Genomic DNA, 21,872 nt, shown 5'->3' with positions numbered 1-21,872 from the left:
AAATGGAGAAGATCAAGAAGCTAAACAACATGAAACTGCAGGAAATTCACATGAAGAATGTTTAACAGAACAATCAAAGAAGAAGAAGAAGAGGAGAACTAGAGGACCCACCAGGATGAGCAAAGTGGCTAAAAGCCATGAGGACAAAGTAGATGTTGAATTTAACAGCCTCGGTGACCATGTTGGGAAGGGATCAGTTACACTTTCATCTTTTCTTGGAGCTCTTGTAAGGGAACATGTACCAGTACTTATAGAAGATTGGAGGCTCTTGGATGAAAAGACAAAGGATACAATGTGGGAAGAGATTCAGGTACAAATGTTATTTGCTTTTTTACTTTGTATTTTACTTTATGCTGTTAACAAGTTTTTATGATAACATTGGATAAATTGTTGTAGGGGAGGTTCATTTTGACAGAAGAATGGCAAAATAGTTCAGTGCTAATGCAAATGGGGTGCTCATGGAGGGCTACTAAGTCTAGGCTAGTTCGAAAACTGCGTGCTACAAGGAGCAAAGAAGATATACGAAATTTGAAACCAAGCAACATTCCCAGTGAATCAGCATGGTTCAAGTGGGTGAAGAGTAGGACTAGCCAATCTTTCAAGGTTTGCTTTCAAGAACATTATTGAGTTATGTTCGGTTTATTTATATCTAATATATTGGAATGACTTTTATAGGAACGAAGTGATCGGTACAGGTCTTTGAGGAGAAAGCAGATTCCACACACAACCAGTCGCAAAGGAATGGTTCGCCTTGCTCATGAAATGGTATGTCTATGTTATGATGAATTCNGAACCACCAGTAGAAGAAGAAACTGAACCAGTATTAGAAGGAGTAGAGAAAGCTGTACCATCATCTGAAGAACCTGAAGTAGAAGGAGTAGTGAAAGAGATTGAGAAAGACGTTGAACAAAATGGAGAAGATCAAGAAGCTAAACAACATGAAACTGCAGGAAATTCACATGAAGAATGTTTAACAGAACAATCAAAGAAGAAGAAGAAGAGGAGAACTAGAGGACCCACCAGGATGAGCAAAGTGGCTAAAAGCCATGAGGACAAAGTAGATGTTGAATTTAACAGCCTCGGTGACCATGTTGGGAAGGGATCAGTTACACTTTCATCTTTTCTTGGAGCTCTTGTAAGGGAACATGTACCAGTACTTATAGAAGATTGGAGGCTCTTGGATGAAAAGACAAAGGATACAATGTGGGAAGAGATTCAGGTACAAATGTTATTTGCTTTTTTACTTTGTATTTTACTTTATGCTGTTAACAAGTTTTTATGATAACATTGGATAAATTGTTGTAGGGGAGGTTCATTTTGACAGAAGAATGGCAAAATAGTTCAGTGCTAATGCAAATGGGGTGCTCATGGAGGGCTACTAAGTCTAGGCTAGTTCGAAAACTGCGTGCTACAAGGAGCAAAGAAGATATACGAAATTTGAAACCAAGCAACATTCCCAGTGAATCAGCATGGTTCAAGTGGGTGAAGAGTAGGACTAGCCAATCTTTCAAGGTTTGCTTTCAAGAACATTATTGAGTTATGTTCGGTTTATTTATATCTAATATATTGGAATGACTTTTATAGGAACGAAGTGATCGGTACAGGTCTTTGAGGAGAAAGCAGATTCCACACACAACCAGTCGCAAAGGAATGGTTCGCCTTGCTCATGAAATGGTATGTCTATGTTATGATGAATTCTATTCGTGAGTTATATCCTATAAATAGTGACTGTGATTACTTCTTAATAATAAATAATTTATTTGGTACTTGTAGAAGAAAAAGGCATCTGACCCGAGTAAGATTACTAGAAGAAAGATCTGGATAGATGGGCATACCCATGCAGATGGAAGACCTGTTAAACCAGAGTTTGAACAAACAATTGTAAGAAGTTCTTAAACTCATCTGTTAATTTTACTTGGTAATGTATATTGATGCATTAACAAAATTTTAAACTAGGAACAAATTAAATCGCTTGAAAGGGAGATAGGCTCAAACTCCAATGTTAGTCTTAAAGAAGATGATGTGAGTCAAATTCTAGGGAAAGATAAGAGTGGAAGAGTCAGAGGAATGGGCAGAGGGGTTACTGCTACCAAGCTAGCGTTCTTACTGGCCAGAGATGCATATGTGCAGAAGATTGAAGCTAGACAAGCAGAACTGGTGAGCAAGATTGCTGATTTGAAACACATGGTTCGTGACTTAACTAAAGAGAAAAGGGTAAGTTTAATATTCAAATGTGGTGTTCATTTCCTGGTAAGATGTACTATTAAAATATTATTATTTGTATATTCTCAGAGACAACAGGATGATGGTGCATATTCAGACACCACTGATAAGATCTAAGAAGGACCAAGGTGTCAGATACTTGATTTGTATTTAGATGAAGATTTTGTTGTTGCTGAGGGAGAACTATGCTCTCTTCAACCAAGTTACAAGATTAGTCGTATGCCTATTGGTCCTGATGCGGCAGCTATACTTGTGACCTTTATATCAGATAAAAATGCATCTTTATGGAGGCCTACACAAACTGTAAACTCGATTGGCCAGGCTCTGGGAACCAAAATTTCATGGCCATTTGATAAGATAATTTTGGACACTATGGACTCCTCAACTGGAAACAAGGGCGCTGATGCATCGGTAAAGTTCTTATGTTATAGTTTGCATGTTTATGGTAATATAAAAATGCTTATTGGTTAGGTGACACATGAATTATGTTTTTGCATGACTTGTTTAAGCCACAACCATAATGGAAAATAGATTACAACTTGTTGATTGAAATTTGGGTGGTGAGGTAGTTGCTGAGGCACATATGATTTCAACTGACCCTAAACAGTTGGTGAATAAAATTCCTTTGGGTCCGAATGCTGCGATGGTGAATATTGTAAAAGTGATTAACAAAGATGCTTTCCTATGGAGACCACCAAGTGAAGACATTTCTATGATGGGTGATGCACTANGAGAAAAGGGTAAGTTTAATATTCAAATGTGGTGTTCATTTCCTGGTAAGATGTACTATTAAAATATTATTATTTGTATATTCTCAGAGACAACAGGATGATGGTGCATATTCAGACACCACTGATAAGATCTAAGAAGGACCAAGGTGTCAGATACTTGATTTGTATTTAGATGAAGATTTTGTTGTTGCTGAGGGAGAACTATGCTCTCTTCAACCAAGTTACAAGATTAGTCGTATGCCTATTGGTCCTGATGCGGCAGCTATACTTGTGACCTTTATATCAGATAAAAATGCATCTTTATGGAGGCCTACACAAACTGTAAACTCGATTGGCCAGGCTCTGGGAACCAAAATTTCATGGCCATTTGATAAGATAATTTTGGACACTATGGACTCCTCAACTGGAAACAAGGGCGCTGATGCATCGGTAAAGTTCTTATGTTATAGTTTGCATGTTTATGGTAATATAAAAATGCTTATTGGTTAGGTGACACATGAATTATGTTTTTGCATGACTTGTTTAAGCCACAACCATAATGGAAAATAGATTACAACTTGTTGATTGGAATTTGGGTGGTGAGGTAGTTGCTGAGGCACATATGATTTCAACTGACCCTAAACAGTTGGTGAATAAAATTCCTTTGGGTCCGAATGCTGCGATGGTGAATATTGTAAAAGTGATTAACAAAGATGCTTTCCTATGGAGACCACCAAGTGAAGACATTTCTATGATGGGTGATGCACTATTTGAGAACATAGCATGACCGCTTACTAAGCTGTTTAAGAATAAGAAACATGGAATGGAGGATGCAGAATCTGATAGTGAATCAGATGTTAATAAAGAAGGATCAATTCCTAACAGAGCAGGAGCATCAAATTCTAATGTAGCAGGATCATCAGTTTATAAAGGAGCAGGAACAACAAGTTCTAATGGAGCAAGAACATCAGGTTCTAAAGGAGTAGAACCAGCTAAAGAATCATCACCTAAGGTAAAACTCTATACATCTGTCTTTTACATGATGTGTTGTATAGTTGTGTGATTGTGATTAAGTACTTTATGCAATTTAATTTGTAGAGTGCAAGTAACAGCTCCAACAATTGCAACTTAGCTAAGAAGAAATGATTCCTCATAGCTTGCTTTGGATCGGGAAAAACAGTTGCAGAAGGACGATTTTGTTCAACCAATCCAAACGACATTGTCCACTGCATTCCATTGGGTCCAAATGCCAGCAGAGTTTGGGTTGATGTCTGTAAGATCGGGGTTGCACGAGTATGGAGACGAACTTCTGAATTCGAGATTGTTGTTGATGCATTAGGTACTACTGTTGCTTGGCCTAATGACAACATTGTTTATATGTGAACCTTTCTCTTATGGTGGATTAATTGTGTTGGGTAGTGGAACTTGTTTAGCTAGTAGAACTTCTTGTATTTGTACTTGTGGAACCTTTCTCTTGTATTTCACTATTGTGGCTATATGAACTTTTTTCTTTAGATATTGTTAGTTTGACAAATGACAGGATGTTTATCTAATAACCAAAATATAACAGAGCTAATTAATATAAGAAAAACAAAATCTGGGATACAATAAAAATAATAATACAAAATAAATGCTATGAAACAATAAATAAAAACGACGATTAATTGCTATTATAAAGTATACAATAGCAATAAAGTAAACGCAATCTAAAAGATAACTAATATAACATAAAGTAAAACCGCTATGTAAAGTGCCATATCTATTATAACGGGCGCAGACATAGCGTTTGTTATAACGCTATGCTTTCATGTTATAGCGTTTCGCGGACGCTATATATGTGACATTTTCTTGTAGTGTGCCACTGTTATTCAATTAATTTATATACACAATATTTTAGATTTGTTAATTTAGCCTCATTTTGATTTATTATTTACAGCTATATGCCATTGTGTTTTTAACAAAAAAAAAACAAATGTGTTATTTTTAAAATTTTTATCACATAACTTTATTAATATAAATTAAGTTTAAGGTTTAAGTATATTTTATATATTAGAAAAATGATTTATTGAAATGCATGTGGGTTACTCGCGGATCTCATAAACTTGGTGACAGTGCCGGCCCAACATTGTTGGCTGCCTAAAGCAATTTTTTTTTTTTGCCCTTTAAGTAAAAAATATGTGCATATATTGCTGCAATCAAGTTTCGAACCAGCAACTTAAACACCTAAAGAAACGGGAGACAACCATTATATTACAAGAGTTTTGTTGTTTTTGATGCCCTAAAATGTTATATATATTTTTGCGCCTAAAGCCCTTGCTTCATTGGCTTTAGGTTAGGGTCGGTCCTGCTTGATGAAACGATTAATATTTTATGGTGAAACGATCAATATTTAAAATTTATGATGAAACGATTAATATTTTAAACTTTTATAAACTTGATGAATTCAACTAATATAAATTTGTATTATAAATGTTCTACTAAACAAATATATTTACAAATGTAATATCTCAAAAAAAAATGTTTTGATCCCGTGCAACAGCACGGGTTACTACCTAGTTTCTGTATATTGGCGTCGAAATTACGGCAAGTAGCAATATAGTCCATTCTCCTTTTTCACCAACCCTATTTTTACTGACAGAATCTTCGGTGTCGTTGTCTTTGACGGTAGCCACCATCCTCTCTATTGACCGGTCAAGATCGCTCATCTTCTATACAATGCTCTGATCGTCCGCCTCGCTGATCCCCGTTCGATCTCCCTATGTCGAGGTGTTATTAATTTCTCTTCTCATTGAATAAATGAACAGTTTGTTTAGTGGAGATATGAATATTCGTTTGGTGTCTTGATACATGTGTTACTACTAATATTTCAAAAGTCACTTGGTGTATATTCTTTGACAATCATACACTTTCATATTTCTCTTTATAATCCATTTGCATCAACCATATCGACTTTAAATCTTGGAGCTTCAGTTATTTCAGGTCAAGAGTACAACACTGATCATATACGTAAACATGGTCAAGATTTTGTAGATAATGCTTTCTACGAACGAACGTTATGATATACGAAAATCACCTCCCGCTGGAGAGTACAGAATAAGCGACTGAAGATCCAGTGGTAAACATGCCTGATTCATTAGATCCGTGGTTGGTTCCCAACATAATCCCACTCCCACGTAAGTCTACCGCCGACAAATCTGGTAACATTGAATCTCCCCTTAGATAATGTAGCACTTGTCTCATAGTTGGTCTAGCTTGTGGGTCAGCGTGAGAGCACAACAAACCTAGCTTCAAAACCATTTCGACCTCGCTTTGGTTATACTCGGACCCTAGATTCTGATCCGTAGCATTCAAGATGTTTCCCTCCATCCACAACCCAAAAACCCAAGCCACGAGCACGACCCTCTCACCACTTACGTGATCAATCTCGATAGGACGTCTACCACATGCCACTTCTAGTAGGAGTACCCCAAATGCAAAAACATCAGTACCGGTAGTGGCCCGTCCTGTCCTGATGTGATCGGGGGCTAGGTATCCCCACGTTCCAACAATGTGCGTTGTTTGAGGATCAGACCCGTGATCACACAACTGAGCTAAACCAAAATCCCCAAGTCTCCCATTGAGCTCCGCGTCTAACAAGACGTTGCTCGCTTTGACGTCGCGGTGAATCACCACTTGTTCCCATTCCTCATGGAGGTAGAATAAGGCAGAGGCCACACCATTAATGACTTTAAACCTCTGTCTCCAATCGAGGGTTACCTCTGGACTGTTGTACAAATACTTGTCTAAGCTTCCATTGGGCATGTAATCATACACCAGAAGAAGCTCGTCTCTCCGGCGGCAATAGCCCAAGAGAGGGACTAAGTTCCGGTGACTCATCTGTCCAATACTAACGATCTCAGCCACAAACTCTTTCAACCCTTGTCTGGATTCATTGGAGACTCTCTTCACGGCGATATCCTTCTTTGTCTTGGGCATGAGACCTCTGTAAACCCTCCCGAACCCGCCTGATCCAAGAAGGTTCTTATCCTTGAACCCTTTGGTGGCATAGTACAAGTCCTTGAACTTTAGCCGGTTCTTCTCGAACTCTGTTTCCCAATCTTCGAGCTCCTCAGCGAACTTTCTCCTCCTCCTCACGATGAAGCGCACGAGGAAGATAACAATCAAGAGGAAAATCAACAAGACGGAAATCAACGGCACCCAATTCTTGTAGAATCTGTAGACTCTCGTTGGTTTTGAATTCCACACAGGCAACTTCGGAAGTTTCGATAAGGCCAATGGCTGAGCTTCCCCTTTCACCCGAAAACTCCACCCAAGAACTATATGTTCGGACACAATAGTACCAGTTGCTGACGAGAAACCTACGTACATATCTTGCAACAGAACCGAAGACAGATCTCTGACTATAGAAACAAGTGGTTTTCTAGGTTTATTCTCGTTGAAGGGAGCCATCGTTACATCGATTCGATGGCTACGACCATCGTAACCGATCCAAACCTGCATTCGCTTACTACTGATCAAAGTCAGATTATTAAACTGATCTTTCTCGTCCCAGTACCCAGCCAGCGAACTTTTCGCCGAGTTTAAGCTATTGATATCGATTCCAACATGGTTATTGTTCGTATCATTGAATACCATATTCCTAATCGTGTCAAACTCGACAGCGAATACATGATTACTATCGTTACCGTCGTTTGTGACATTGAAGAGACCGAGGTATTGGCCGAAGGTGGCCAACGGGAGGCTAGGGCTAGGAGCAACGACAAAGGCCATACCGTGGGTACCAACAAGTGGGGTCTGAGGTTGAATAGCCAATACAAAAGTAGTGGAGAAAGACGAGACGGTGCCGTTTGGAGAATCTTTAAACCGGATTGGTTTGGTATAGAAGGCGTGACCGACGCTTTGCATGGTTGTGTTGGTTAGCATCAAGAGACCGTTGGGTGTGAATGTGGTAATTCCTTGGATGGATATGTCAGTCGGTGGAGGACGGAAGCCATTGTAAGTGAAGTCGGACTTTAGGGATTCACAAAAGAAGCTTAAGTAGAAGATGGTGAAGAGCTTGATAATGAAGAACATGTTGAAGAGTTTGTTTTTGGCTTTGGTTTGGGTATTTGAGTTTGTAAGAGACTATGCCAATTTATAGTGTACTCAAAGAGTGTGGAAAAGTCGTTTTTGTTTATTGGTCAAGGGAAAAGTCGCTTCGGCTTAACTTATATTAGAGGTCATGGTAGAGACTCACGAAGACGAGTGAAAAAAGAAGCTTAAGAAGACGATGGTGAAGAGCTTAATGAAGAACATGCCGTGAAGAGTTTTTATTTATGTTGGCTTTGGTTTACATATTTGAGTTTGTAAATTAAGAAACTATGAGACAATTTATGGGGTACTCATAGAGTGTTAGACCACAAATCAAAACAATTTATATGGTTCTCTTCCAAATAATGCTCGAACTAGCAATCTGTACATTTTCTGTGAAATATTTTACCAGTTCAATTATTAATATTTGATCAGAATATGTATATATATGTTTCTATTTAAGATTTTTTTTTTTTAAAAAAAAATCGGAAATTGTACATATTATTAAGCTTTGGGATTTTATTATTTTGTATCAAATCACGTTTTGGTTTTGATCAAAACCATTTTGTGGTCTAAAAACTCTCATCTTTTATCTTTTATTTATTTTGGTTTTAATATGGACCACACTCGTACTATCAAGTATCTTATTCTGAGAAAAAAAAAGAACGGTTCACCCTCCTCACGACGGCATTCTATATTTCTATTTACACAAGGACAGTCATAACTAAGTCAAAGAGGCCAATTAAGTCTTTCATTAATTCCATCAATTTCAAATAATAATGGTGTCATACTCTGTTTTCAGATAATAAATGAGCCAATAAATGAGCCAGACTAATTCCATCAATTTCAAATAATAACTCATCATCTCTTAATCTCTTTACCACACATCCCTTATTGCTAGTTGTTCATTTCTTTCCAAGTTTGTGGGAACATTTTAGTTCCATCTTCTCTAAGAAGAAAGATTAAAAAAAACAAAAAAAGCGTAACATAACATACAAGGTAGGTTATATTTTGCCTAAGAATCTTTGGTCGTTATGGTGTTAATTTAGCAATGTCTTTTGGTGAATAAAAAAACTTATGGTGGTGTTAAGTTCCACAAAATATTTTTGGAGACAAGTCATGAAGTCAACGTCCATCTTTGGACGCTGAAGAAGGTGTTTTGGAAATAAACTTTGCATCTGTCAAAGTTGAGACATAATATGTGGAGCTTTTGAAGATGCTTGATGATTATGAAGATTGACCGACTTTTTCTTCAGAGCTAGATGAGTCTTCTGTAAAAGTTGTTTGAATTTTGTTTTCTATGATATAACACGATTTAATAGAAACCAAGTAAGTAGAAACATCAAAAACCTACTATTATATGTGTAATGTGTGGTTCAAAAATGACAGCAGCGAAAAAATATACAAAACAAAGCTTTGTCTAGGCCCATATTTAGAGATAAAAATTCGTACACGTACAACACTTAAAAATATGTCGACATGGTCTCCTATCTCGTGACGTGCATATAATTTCTTTCTATATATGTAATGTTTTAACACACAAATACGTTATGATATTCGAAAAAATCACCTCCCTCCGGAAAGTATGGAATTAGTAATCGAAGATCTACTTGTAAACATGCATGACGACTCACTAAATCCATGGTCGATTCCCAACATTTTCCCACTCACACGGAAGTCCAACAACGATAAATCTGGTAACAATGCATCTCCCCTTAAATATTGTAGCGCTTGTCTCATAGTTGGTCGAGCCTGTGGGTCAGAGTGAGAGCACAACAAACCTAGTTTCAGAATCATTTCTACTTCTCTTTGGTCATACTCGAACCCTAGATTTGGATCCGTAGCAGCCAAGATGTTTCCCTCGGTCCAAAACCCACAAACCAATTCCACGAGCAAGACGGTCTCACCACTCTCGTTTACAGTCTCAATTGGACGTCTACCGCACGCCACTTCTAGTAAGAGCACCCCGAACGCAAAAACATCAGTAGCGGTTGTGGCCCGTCCTGTCCTAACATGATCAGGGGCTAGGTATCCCCATGTTCCAACAACGCGCGTGGTTTGAGGATCTGAACCATGATCGCACAATCGTGCTAAACCAAAATCCCCGACTCTTCCATTGTACTCCGCGTCTAACAACACGTTACTTGCTTTGATGTCGCGGTGAATCACCACTTGTTCCCATTCCTCGTGGAGATAGAATAAGGCAGAGGCCACACCATTGATAACTTTAAACCTCTGTTTCCAATCTAGGGTTACCTCCGGACTGTTGTACAAATACTTATCTAAGCTTCCATTGGGCATGTAATCGTACACCAGAAGAAGCTCATCTCTCCGGCGGCAATAACCCACAAGAGGAACTAAGTTCCGGTGACTCATCTGTCCAATACTAACGATCTCAGCCACAAACTCTTTCAACCCTTGTCTGGATTCGTTCGAGACTCTTTTCACAGCGATAACTTTCTTCGTCTTGGGCAAGAAACCTCTGTAAACCCTCCCGAACCCACCTGATCCAAGAAGGTTCTTATCCTTGAACCCCTTAGTGGCGTAGTACAACTCCTTGAACCTTAGTCGGTTCTTCCCGAACTCTGTTTCCCAATCTTCAAGCTCTTCAGCGAACTTTCTCCTCCTCCTCACGATGAAGCGAACAAGGAAAATAATGAGAAAGAGAGGAATCAACACGAGGGAGATCAAAGGCATCGTGTTCTTGAAGAAGCTGTAGACTCCCGTGGGTTTTGAATCCCACGCAGGCAACTTCGGAAGCTTCCCTAAGGACAATGGCTGAGCTTCCCCATTCACACTAAAACTCCACCCAAGAACATAATGTTCCGACAACATAGAACCGGTCGCAGAAGAGAAACCTACGTACATATCTTGTAACAGAACCGAAGACAGATCTCTGACTAAAGAAACAAGCGGTTTTCTAGGTTTGTTCTCGTTGAAGGGAGCCATGGTTACATCGATACGATGGGTATGACCATCGTAATCGACCCAAACCTGCATACGCTTACGACTGATCAAAGTGAGATTAATAAACTGATCTTTCTCGTCCCAGTACCCAGCCGTCTTACTTTTTACCGATTTCAAGCTGTTGATATCGATTCCAACATGGTTATTGTTCAAATCATTGAGCTCGATACTCATAATCGTGTCAAGTTCGACAGCGAAGATATGATTCTTATCTTTACCATCGTCTGCGACGTTTAAGAGGCCGAGGTATTGGAAANAGGGACTAAGTTCCGGTGACTCATCTGTCCAATACTAACGATCTCAGCCACAAACTCTTTCAACCCTTGTCTGGATTCATTGGAGACTCTCTTCACGGCGATATCCTTCTTTGTCTTGGGCATGAGACCTCTGTAAACCCTCCCGAACCCGCCTGATCCAAGAAGGTTCTTATCCTTGAACCCTTTGGTGGCATAGTACAAGTCCTTGAACTTTAGCCGGTTCTTCTCGAACTCTGTTTCCCAATCTTCGAGCTCCTCAGCGAACTTTCTCCTCCTCCTCACGATGAAGCGCACGAGGAAGATAACAATCAAGAGGAAAATCAACAAGACGGAAATCAACGGCACCCAATTCTTGTAGAATCTGTAGACTCTCGTTGGTTTTGAATTCCACACAGGCAACTTCGGAAGTTTCGATAAGGCCAATGGCTGAGCTTCCCCTTTCACCCGAAAACTCCACCCAAGAACTATATGTTCGGACACAATAGTACCAGTTGCTGACGAGAAACCTACGTACATATCTTGCAACAGAACCGAAGACAGATCTCTGACTATAGAAACAAGTGGTTTTCTAGGTTTATTCTCGTTGAAGGGAGCCATCGTTACATCGATTCGATGGCTACGACCATCGTAACCGATCCAAACCTGCATTCGCTTACTACTGATCAAAGTCAGATTATTAAACTGATCTTTCTCGTCCCAGTACCCAGCCAGCGAACTTTTCGCCGAGTTTAAGCTATTGATATCGATTCCAACATGGTTATTGTTCGTATCATTGAATACCATATTCCTAATCGTGTCAAACTCGACAGCGAATACATGATTACTATCGTTACCGTCGTTTGTGACATTGAAGAGACCGAGGTATTGGCCGAAGGTGGCCAACGGGAGGCTAGGGCTAGGAGCAACGACAAAGGCCATACCGTGGGTACCAACAAGTGGGGTCTGAGGTTGAATAGCCAATACAAAAGTAGTGGAGAAAGACGAGACGGTGCCGTTTGGAGAATCTTTAAACCGGATTGGTTTGGTATAGAAGGCGTGACCGACGCTTTGCATGGTTGTGTTGGTTAGCATCAAGAGACCGTTGGGTGTGAATGTGGTAATTCCTTGGATGGATATGTCAGTCGGTGGAGGACGGAAGCCATTGTAAGTGAAGTCGGACTTTAGGGATTCACAAAAGAAGCTTAAGTAGAAGATGGTGAAGAGCTTGATAATGAAGAACATGTTGAAGAGTTTGTTTTTGGCTTTGGTTTGGGTATTTGAGTTTGTAAGAGACTATGCCAATTTATAGTGTACTCAAAGAGTGTGGAAAAGTCGTTTTTGTTTATTGGTCAAGGGAAAAGTCGCTTCGGCTTAACTTATATTAGAGGTCATGGTAGAGACTCACGAAGACGAGTGAAAAAAGAAGCTTAAGAAGACGATGGTGAAGAGCTTAATGAAGAACATGCCGTGAAGAGTTTTTATTTATGTTGGCTTTGGTTTACATATTTGAGTTTGTAAATTAAGAAACTATGAGACAATTTATGGGGTACTCATAGAGTGTTAGACCACAAATCAAAACAATTTATATGGTTCTCTTCCAAATAATGCTCGAACTAGCAATCTGTACATTTTCTGTGAAATATTTTACCAGTTCAATTATTAATATTTGATCAGAATATGTATATATATGTTTCTATTTAAGATTTTTTTTTTTTAAAAAAAAATCGGAAATTGTACATATTATTAAGCTTTGGGATTTTATTATTTTGTATCAAATCACGTTTTGGTTTTGATCAAAACCATTTTGTGGTCTAAAAACTCTCATCTTTTATCTTTTATTTATTTTGGTTTTAATATGGACCACACTCGTACTATCAAGTATCTTATTCTGAGAAAAAAAAAGAACGGTTCACCCTCCTCACGACGGCATTCTATATTTCTATTTACACAAGGACAGTCATAACTAAGTCAAAGAGGCCAATTAAGTCTTTCATTAATTCCATCAATTTCAAATAATAATGGTGTCATACTCTGTTTTCAGATAATAAATGAGCCAATAAATGAGCCAGACTAATTCCATCAATTTCAAATAATAACTCATCATCTCTTAATCTCTTTACCACACATCCCTTATTGCTAGTTGTTCATTTCTTTCCAAGTTTGTGGGAACATTTTAGTTCCATCTTCTCTAAGAAGAAAGATTAAAAAAAACAAAAAAAGCGTAACATAACATACAAGGTAGGTTATATTTTGCCTAAGAATCTTTGGTCGTTATGGTGTTAATTTAGCAATGTCTTTTGGTGAATAAAAAAACTTATGGTGGTGTTAAGTTCCACAAAATATTTTTGGAGACAAGTCATGAAGTCAACGTCCATCTTTGGACGCTGAAGAAGGTGTTTTGGAAATAAACTTTGCATCTGTCAAAGTTGAGACATAATATGTGGAGCTTTTGAAGATGCTTGATGATTATGAAGATTGACCGACTTTTTCTTCAGAGCTAGATGAGTCTTCTGTAAAAGTTGTTTGAATTTTGTTTTCTATGATATAACACGATTTAATAGAAACCAAGTAAGTAGAAACATCAAAAACCTACTATTATATGTGTAATGTGTGGTTCAAAAATGACAGCAGCGAAAAAATATACAAAACAAAGCTTTGTCTAGGCCCATATTTAGAGATAAAAATTCGTACACGTACAACACTTAAAAATATGTCGACATGGTCTCCTATCTCGTGACGTGCATATAATTTCTTTCTATATATGTAATGTTTTAACACACAAATACGTTATGATATTCGAAAAAATCACCTCCCTCCGGAAAGTATGGAATTAGTAATCGAAGATCTACTTGTAAACATGCATGACGACTCACTAAATCCATGGTCGATTCCCAACATTTTCCCACTCACACGGAAGTCCAACAACGATAAATCTGGTAACAATGCATCTCCCCTTAAATATTGTAGCGCTTGTCTCATAGTTGGTCGAGCCTGTGGGTCAGAGTGAGAGCACAACAAACCTAGTTTCAGAATCATTTCTACTTCTCTTTGGTCATACTCGAACCCTAGATTTGGATCCGTAGCAGCCAAGATGTTTCCCTCGGTCCAAAACCCACAAACCAATTCCACGAGCAAGACGGTCTCACCACTCTCGTTTACAGTCTCAATTGGACGTCTACCGCACGCCACTTCTAGTAAGAGCACCCCGAACGCAAAAACATCAGTAGCGGTTGTGGCCCGTCCTGTCCTAACATGATCAGGGGCTAGGTATCCCCATGTTCCAACAACGCGCGTGGTTTGAGGATCTGAACCATGATCGCACAATCGTGCTAAACCAAAATCCCCGACTCTTCCATTGTACTCCGCGTCTAACAACACGTTACTTGCTTTGATGTCGCGGTGAATCACCACTTGTTCCCATTCCTCGTGGAGATAGAATAAGGCAGAGGCCACACCATTGATAACTTTAAACCTCTGTTTCCAATCTAGGGTTACCTCCGGACTGTTGTACAAATACTTATCTAAGCTTCCATTGGGCATGTAATCGTACACCAGAAGAAGCTCATCTCTCCGGCGGCAATAACCCACAAGAGGAACTAAGTTCCGGTGACTCATCTGTCCAATACTAACGATCTCAGCCACAAACTCTTTCAACCCTTGTCTGGATTCGTTCGAGACTCTTTTCACAGCGATAACTTTCTTCGTCTTGGGCAAGAAACCTCTGTAAACCCTCCCGAACCCACCTGATCCAAGAAGGTTCTTATCCTTGAACCCCTTAGTGGCGTAGTACAACTCCTTGAACCTTAGTCGGTTCTTCCCGAACTCTGTTTCCCAATCTTCAAGCTCTTCAGCGAACTTTCTCCTCCTCCTCACGATGAAGCGAACAAGGAAAATAATGAGAAAGAGAGGAATCAACACGAGGGAGATCAAAGGCATCGTGTTCTTGAAGAAGCTGTAGACTCCCGTGGGTTTTGAATCCCACGCAGGCAACTTCGGAAGCTTCCCTAAGGACAATGGCTGAGCTTCCCCATTCACACTAAAACTCCACCCAAGAACATAATGTTCCGACAACATAGAACCGGTCGCAGAAGAGAAACCTACGTACATATCTTGTAACAGAACCGAAGACAGATCTCTGACTAAAGAAACAAGCGGTTTTCTAGGTTTGTTCTCGTTGAAGGGAGCCATGGTTACATCGATACGATGGGTATGACCATCGTAATCGACCCAAACCTGCATACGCTTACGACTGATCAAAGTGAGATTAATAAACTGATCTTTCTCGTCCCAGTACCCAGCCGTCTTACTTTTTACCGATTTCAAGCTGTTGATATCGATTCCAACATGGTTATTGTTCAAATCATTGAGCTCGATACTCATAATCGTGTCAAGTTCGACAGCGAAGATATGATTCTTATCTTTACCATCGTCTGCGACGTTTAAGAGGCCGAGGTATTGGAAAGGACTGGCGAATGGGAGGCTGGAGTTAGGAGCGACGACAAAGGCCATGCCGCCGCTGCTAAGTGTTGGGATCTCAGAGTGGATAGCGAAGACAAAAGTTGTGGAGAAGGACGTGACAGTGCCGTTTTGGGAATCTTTAAACCGGATTGGTTTGGTGTAGAAGGCGTGACCGGTGCTTTGCATGGTTGTGTTGGTTAGCTTTAAGAGACCGTTAGGTGTGGTGGCGGCAATTCCTTGGATGGATATGTTAGTTAGTGGAGGATGAAAGCCATTGTAAGTGAAGTCGACAGTTTGGGAAGAGGACTCTAGGGATTGAGAGAGTATGCTGAAGAAGAAGAAGTAGACGATGGTGAGGAGCTTGACGAACATGGCTCTGTTTTCTCTGTTTTTTATTTTTATTTTTGGCTTTGGTTTTAAGTCTTTAGAGAATAAAGAAACAAAGACAATATATGGTGTGAGGAGAGTTTGAAAAATTCGTATCTTCTTTTGGTCAATGGAAAAGTCGTCGTTGGGGAGACTCATGAACAACTTCGGTGCTGGACCTTCTTCTCCTTTCACTCTGTCACGGTTATATCACATAGAAAAAATGGTAATTTGGATGCACCATGGAATGAAAGAAACCATTCAATTTATCTGTAAAATAATGAATAAGAAATGGCAAATCAATCAATAATAGTCTTTGTAATTTGGTCATATAACTTTACAAACTACAATCTTTACGTTTTTATTTTATTTTTTCTAGTAGATCGTTTATTGTGATACTAGGCATAAAACTTACGAGTTTTCAGTTCAAATTTATCTGACAGTGAAAGGTTGGCTTTTTGTAGATATTAGTGTTGATCCTTTCACACTCTTGATAATTAGTCTATAAATAATGTGGAAAACTCAAAAACGAAAATTCGTTGATTTTTCCTAATGATAAAGATATATTTTTTTTCTTTTTTCTGTTGTTGTCAAAAACACAAGAGTAACAACATAATTCAACAAACTATAATTAAGTTGTGCTGCATGCCTGCATGTATCTCTAATTAAATAAGTTTAATTTTATTTTTCTAAAGCACATGTGATATGATATATATAATAAGTAACTTGGATGTGATTTTGTAGAAATTAATACACGACATTTAGTAACTATCGTGTATTATTTTATGTTATTTTTGTCAAAATGGTACTTATTAATGTAGTAAAGAGAGTATGGAAAGTAATATTTTTTCTTGTCAATGTCAAGAGAAAAGTCTTTGTCTTTAACCCGNCAAAGAGTGTGGAAAAGTCGTTTTTGTTTATTGGTCAAGGGAAAAGTCGCTTCGGCTTAACTTATATTAGAGGTCATGGTAGAGACTCACGAAGACGAGTGAAAAAAGAAGCTTAAGAAGACGATGGTGAAGAGCTTAATGAAGAACATGCCGTGAAGAGTTTTTATTTATGTTGGCTTTGGTTTACATATTTGAGTTTGTAAATTAAGAAACTATGAGACAATTTATGGGGTACTCATAGAGTGTTAGACCACAAATCAAAACAATTTATATGGTTCTCTTCCAAATAATGCTCGAACTAGCAATCTGTACATTTTCTGTGAAATATTTTACCAGTTCAATTATTAATATTTGATCAGAATATGTATATATATGTTTCTATTTAAGATTTTTTTTTTTTAAAAAAAAATCGGAAATTGTACATATTATTAAGCTTTGGGATTTTATTATTTTGTATCAAATCACGTTTTGGTTTTGATCAAAACCATTTTGTGGTCTAAAAACTCTCATCTTTTATCTTTTATTTATTTTGGTTTTAATATGGACCACACTCGTACTATCAAGTATCTTATTCTGAGAAAAAAAAAGAACGGTTCACCCTCCTCACGACGGCATTCTATATTTCTATTTACACAAGGACAGTCATAACTAAGTCAAAGAGGCCAATTAAGTCTTTCATTAATTCCATCAATTTCAAATAATAATGGTGTCATACTCTGTTTTCAGATAATAAATGAGCCAATAAATGAGCCAGACTAATTCCATCAATTTCAAATAATAACTCATCATCTCTTAATCTCTTTACCACACATCCCTTATTGCTAGTTGTTCATTTCTTTCCAAGTTTGTGGGAACATTTTAGTTCCATCTTCTCTAAGAAGAAAGATTAAAAAAAACAAAAAAAGCGTAACATAACATACAAGGTAGGTTATATTTTGCCTAAGAATCTTTGGTCGTTATGGTGTTAATTTAGCAATGTCTTTTGGTGAATAAAAAAACTTATGGTGGTGTTAAGTTCCACAAAATATTTTTGGAGACAAGTCATGAAGTCAACGTCCATCTTTGGACGCTGAAGAAGGTGTTTTGGAAATAAACTTTGCATCTGTCAAAGTTGAGACATAATATGTGGAGCTTTTGAAGATGCTTGATGATTATGAAGATTGACCGACTTTTTCTTCAGAGCTAGATGAGTCTTCTGTAAAAGTTGTTTGAATTTTGTTTTCTATGATATAACACGATTTAATAGAAACCAAGTAAGTAGAAACATCAAAAACCTACTATTATATGTGTAATGTGTGGTTCAAAAATGACAGCAGCGAAAAAATATACAAAACAAAGCTTTGTCTAGGCCCATATTTAGAGATAAAAATTCGTACACGTACAACACTTAAAAATATGTCGACATGGTCTCCTATCTCGTGACGTGCATATAATTTCTTTCTATATATGTAATGTTTTAACACACAAATACGTTATGATATTCGAAAAAATCACCTCCCTCCGGAAAGTATGGAATTAGTAATCGAAGATCTACTTGTAAACATGCATGACGACTCACTAAATCCATGGTCGATTCCCAACATTTTCCCACTCACACGGAAGTCCAACAACGATAAATCTGGTAACAATGCATCTCCCCTTAAATATTGTAGCGCTTGTCTCATAGTTGGTCGAGCCTGTGGGTCAGAGTGAGAGCACAACAAACCTAGTTTCAGAATCATTTCTACTTCTCTTTGGTCATACTCGAACCCTAGATTTGGATCCGTAGCAGCCAAGATGTTTCCCTCGGTCCAAAACCCACAAACCAATTCCACGAGCAAGACGGTCTCACCACTCTCGTTTACAGTCTCAATTGGACGTCTACCGCACGCCACTTCTAGTAAGAGCACCCCGAACGCAAAAACATCAGTAGCGGTTGTGGCCCGTCCTGTCCTAACATGATCAGGGGCTAGGTATCCCCATGTTCCAACAACGCGCGTGGTTTGAGGATCTGAACCATGATCGCACAATCGTGCTAAACCAAAATCCCCGACTCTTCCATTGTACTCCGCGTCTAACAACACGTTACTTGCTTTGATGTCGCGGTGAATCACCACTTGTTCCCATTCCTCGTGGAGATAGAATAAGGCAGAGGCCACACCATTGATAACTTTAAACCTCTGTTTCCAATCTAGGGTTACCTCCGGACTGTTGTACAAATACTTATCTAAGCTTCCATTGGGCATGTAATCGTACACCAGAAGAAGCTCATCTCTCCGGCGGCAATAACCCACAAGAGGAACTAAGTTCCGGTGACTCATCTGTCCAATACTAACGATCTCAGCCACAAACTCTTTCAACCCTTGTCTGGATTCGTTCGAGACTCTTTTCACAGCGATAACTTTCTTCGTCTTGGGCAAGAAACCTCTGTAAACCCTCCCGAACCCACCTGATCCAAGAAGGTTCTTATCCTTGAACCCCTTAGTGGCGTAGTACAACTCCTTGAACCTTAGTCGGTTCTTCCCGAACTCTGTTTCCCAATCTTCAAGCTCTTCAGCGAACTTTCTCCTCCTCCTCACGATGAAGCGAACAAGGAAAATAATGAGAAAGAGAGGAATCAACACGAGGGAGATCAAAGGCATCGTGTTCTTGAAGAAGCTGTAGACTCCCGTGGGTTTTGAATCCCACGCAGGCAACTTCGGAAGCTTCCCTAAGGACAATGGCTGAGCTTCCCCATTCACACTAAAACTCCACCCAAGAACATAATGTTCCGACAACATAGAACCGGTCGCAGAAGAGAAACCTACGTACATATCTTGTAACAGAACCGAAGACAGATCTCTGACTAAAGAAACAAGCGGTTTTCTAGGTTTGTTCTCGTTGAAGGGAGCCATGGTTACATCGATACGATGGGTATGACCATCGTAATCGACCCAAACCTGCATACGCTTACGACTGATCAAAGTGAGATTAATAAACTGATCTTTCTCGTCCCAGTACCCAGCCGTCTTACTTTTTACCGATTTCAAGCTGTTGATATCGATTCCAACATGGTTATTGTTCAAATCATTGAGCTCGATACTCATAATCGTGTCAAGTTCGACAGCGAAGATATGATTCTTATCTTTACCATCGTCTGCGACGTTTAAGAGGCCGAGGTATTGGAAAGGACTGGCGAATGGGAGGCTGGAGTTAGGAGCGACGACAAAGGCCATGCCGCCGCTGCTAAGTGTTGGGATCTCAGAGTGGATAGCGAAGACAAAAGTTGTGGAGAAGGACGTGACAGTGCCGTTTTGGGAATCTTTAAACCGGATTGGTTTGGTGTAGAAGGCGTGACCGGTGCTTTGCATGGTTGTGTTGGTTAGCTTTAAGAGACCGTTAGGTGTGGTGGCGGCAATTCCTTGGATGGATATGTTAGTTAGTGGAGGATGAAAGCCATTGTAAGTGAAGTCGACAGTTTGGGAAGAGGACTCTAGGGATTGAGAGAGTATGCTGAAGAAGAAGAAGTAGACGATGGTGAGGAGCTTGACGAACATGGCTCTGTTTTCTCTGTTTTTTATTTTTATTTTTGGCTTTGGTTTTAAGTCTTTAGAGAATAAAGAAACAAAGACAATATATGGTGTGAGGAGAGTTTGAAAAATTCGTATCTTCTTTTGGTCAATGGAAAAGTCGTCGTTGGGGAGACTCATGAACAACTTCGGTGCTGGACCTTCTTCTCCTTTCACTCTGTCACGGTTATATCACATAGAAAAAATGGTAATTTGGATGCACCATGGAATGAAAGAAACCATTCAATTTATCTGTAAAATAATGAATAAGAAATGGCAAATCAATCAATAATAGTCTTTGTAATTTGGTCATATAACTTTACAAACTACAATCTTTACGTTTTTATTTTATTTTTTCTAGTAGATCGTTTATTGTGATACTAGGCATAAAACTTACGAGTTTTCAGTTCAAATTTATCTGACAGTGAAAGGTTGGCTTTTTGTAGATATTAGTGTTGATCCTTTCACACTCTTGATAATTAGTCTATAAATAATGTGGAAAACTCAAAAACGAAAATTCGTTGATTTTTCCTAATGATAAAGATATATTTTTTTTCTTTTTTCTGTTGTTGTCAAAAACACAAGAGTAACAACATAATTCAACAAACTATAATTAAGTTGTGCTGCATGCCTGCATGTATCTCTAATTAAATAAGTTTAATTTTATTTTTCTAAAGCACATGTGATATGATATATATAATAAGTAACTTGGATGTGATTTTGTAGAAATTAATACACGACATTTAGTAACTATCGTGTATTATTTTATGTTATTTTTGTCAAAATGGTACTTATTAATGTAGTAAAGAGAGTATGGAAAGTAATATTTTTTCTTGTCAATGTCAAGAGAAAAGTCTTTGTCTTTAACCCGATTGGTAATGTTGTTAAAGTTTTGTAGAAAAGTCATCGTCTTAACTCGATCGATTGGTCAAGAGAATATCCATCGTCAAGAGAAAATTCATGGTAAATTTGTACTAGTAATTCTATGTAATTGCATTTATTATAGTTAAATTCCATAATAAATATTTGGATACCAAATTATGTTTACTTTTTGTCATCGACGTTTGGCCATATATATTTTAACGACTTGGTTTTGTTAGTAAGTCCAAACAGAAATAAGATTTATTATGTTCAAATGAGTTTATTAAAATCAATATGAACTAAAATTAGATAGATCAATTAAGAATTTTATTGTGCAAGAAAGAAAAAGATAGAAAGAAGGAGAGTTGTTTTTAGTCAATTCTCAAAGTTACAACAAAAGTTTTCCTAACATAGATACCATTGCTTGGAATCTTTAAAAACATGGGTTAATTAGGCCTGTTGGCATTATAAAGACCTTGTGTTTTGAGATCTTCTAGTAGGTTTTAGCGATAATTAGTTTAAAATATTAACACTAAATTCAGCGTCGGCTTAAACATTTGTTTG

The 21,872-nt window shown here is 38.4% G+C and overlaps 4 protein-coding genes and 1 pseudogene across 4 annotated transcripts; 1 reads left to right on the top strand and 4 right to left on the bottom strand.

The window, feature by feature from the left end:
* Positions 782–2,340, top strand: LOC104738503. Its single transcript, XM_010458669.1, has 6 exons — positions 782–1,219; positions 1,306–1,512; positions 1,585–1,674; positions 1,774–1,881; positions 1,957–2,214; positions 2,293–2,340. The coding sequence occupies exons 1-6, from the start codon at positions 782–784 to the stop codon at positions 2,338–2,340; spliced, it is 1,149 nt and encodes a 382-aa protein (XP_010456971.1).
* Positions 5,772–8,421, bottom strand: LOC104737531 (L-type lectin-domain containing receptor kinase IV.4-like). The gene has a single exon (XM_019235111.1). It carries the CDS (start codon positions 8,004–8,006, stop codon positions 6,003–6,005), a length of 2,004 nt encoding a protein of 667 aa, XP_019090656.1. The 5' UTR covers positions 8,007–8,421; the 3' UTR covers positions 5,772–6,002.
* LOC109128512 lies at positions 9,504–12,864 on the bottom strand (annotated as a pseudogene).
* On the bottom strand, positions 13,946–17,264 carry LOC104737532 (L-type lectin-domain containing receptor kinase IV.4-like). Its single transcript, XM_010457735.2, has 2 exons — positions 17,017–17,264; positions 13,946–15,992 (listed from the first exon to the last, which is right to left on the bottom strand). The coding sequence occupies exons 1-2, from the start codon at positions 17,067–17,069 to the stop codon at positions 14,012–14,014; spliced, it is 2,034 nt and encodes a 677-aa protein (XP_010456037.2). The 5' UTR covers positions 17,070–17,264; the 3' UTR covers positions 13,946–14,011.
* Positions 18,345–20,596, bottom strand: LOC104737530 (L-type lectin-domain containing receptor kinase IV.4-like). Its single transcript, XM_010457733.2, has one exon. It carries the CDS (start codon positions 20,586–20,588, stop codon positions 18,411–18,413), a length of 2,178 nt encoding a protein of 725 aa, XP_010456035.1. The 5' UTR covers positions 20,589–20,596; the 3' UTR covers positions 18,345–18,410.

This window comes from Camelina sativa, chromosome 13, assembly GCF_000633955.1.
Source record: "Camelina sativa cultivar DH55 chromosome 13, Cs, whole genome shotgun sequence".
Classification (NCBI taxonomy): Eukaryota; Viridiplantae; Streptophyta; class Magnoliopsida; order Brassicales; family Brassicaceae; genus Camelina; species Camelina sativa.
The sequence above is the reverse complement of the archived record's forward strand: the minus strand, read 5'-3'. Positions and strand labels throughout refer to the sequence as shown.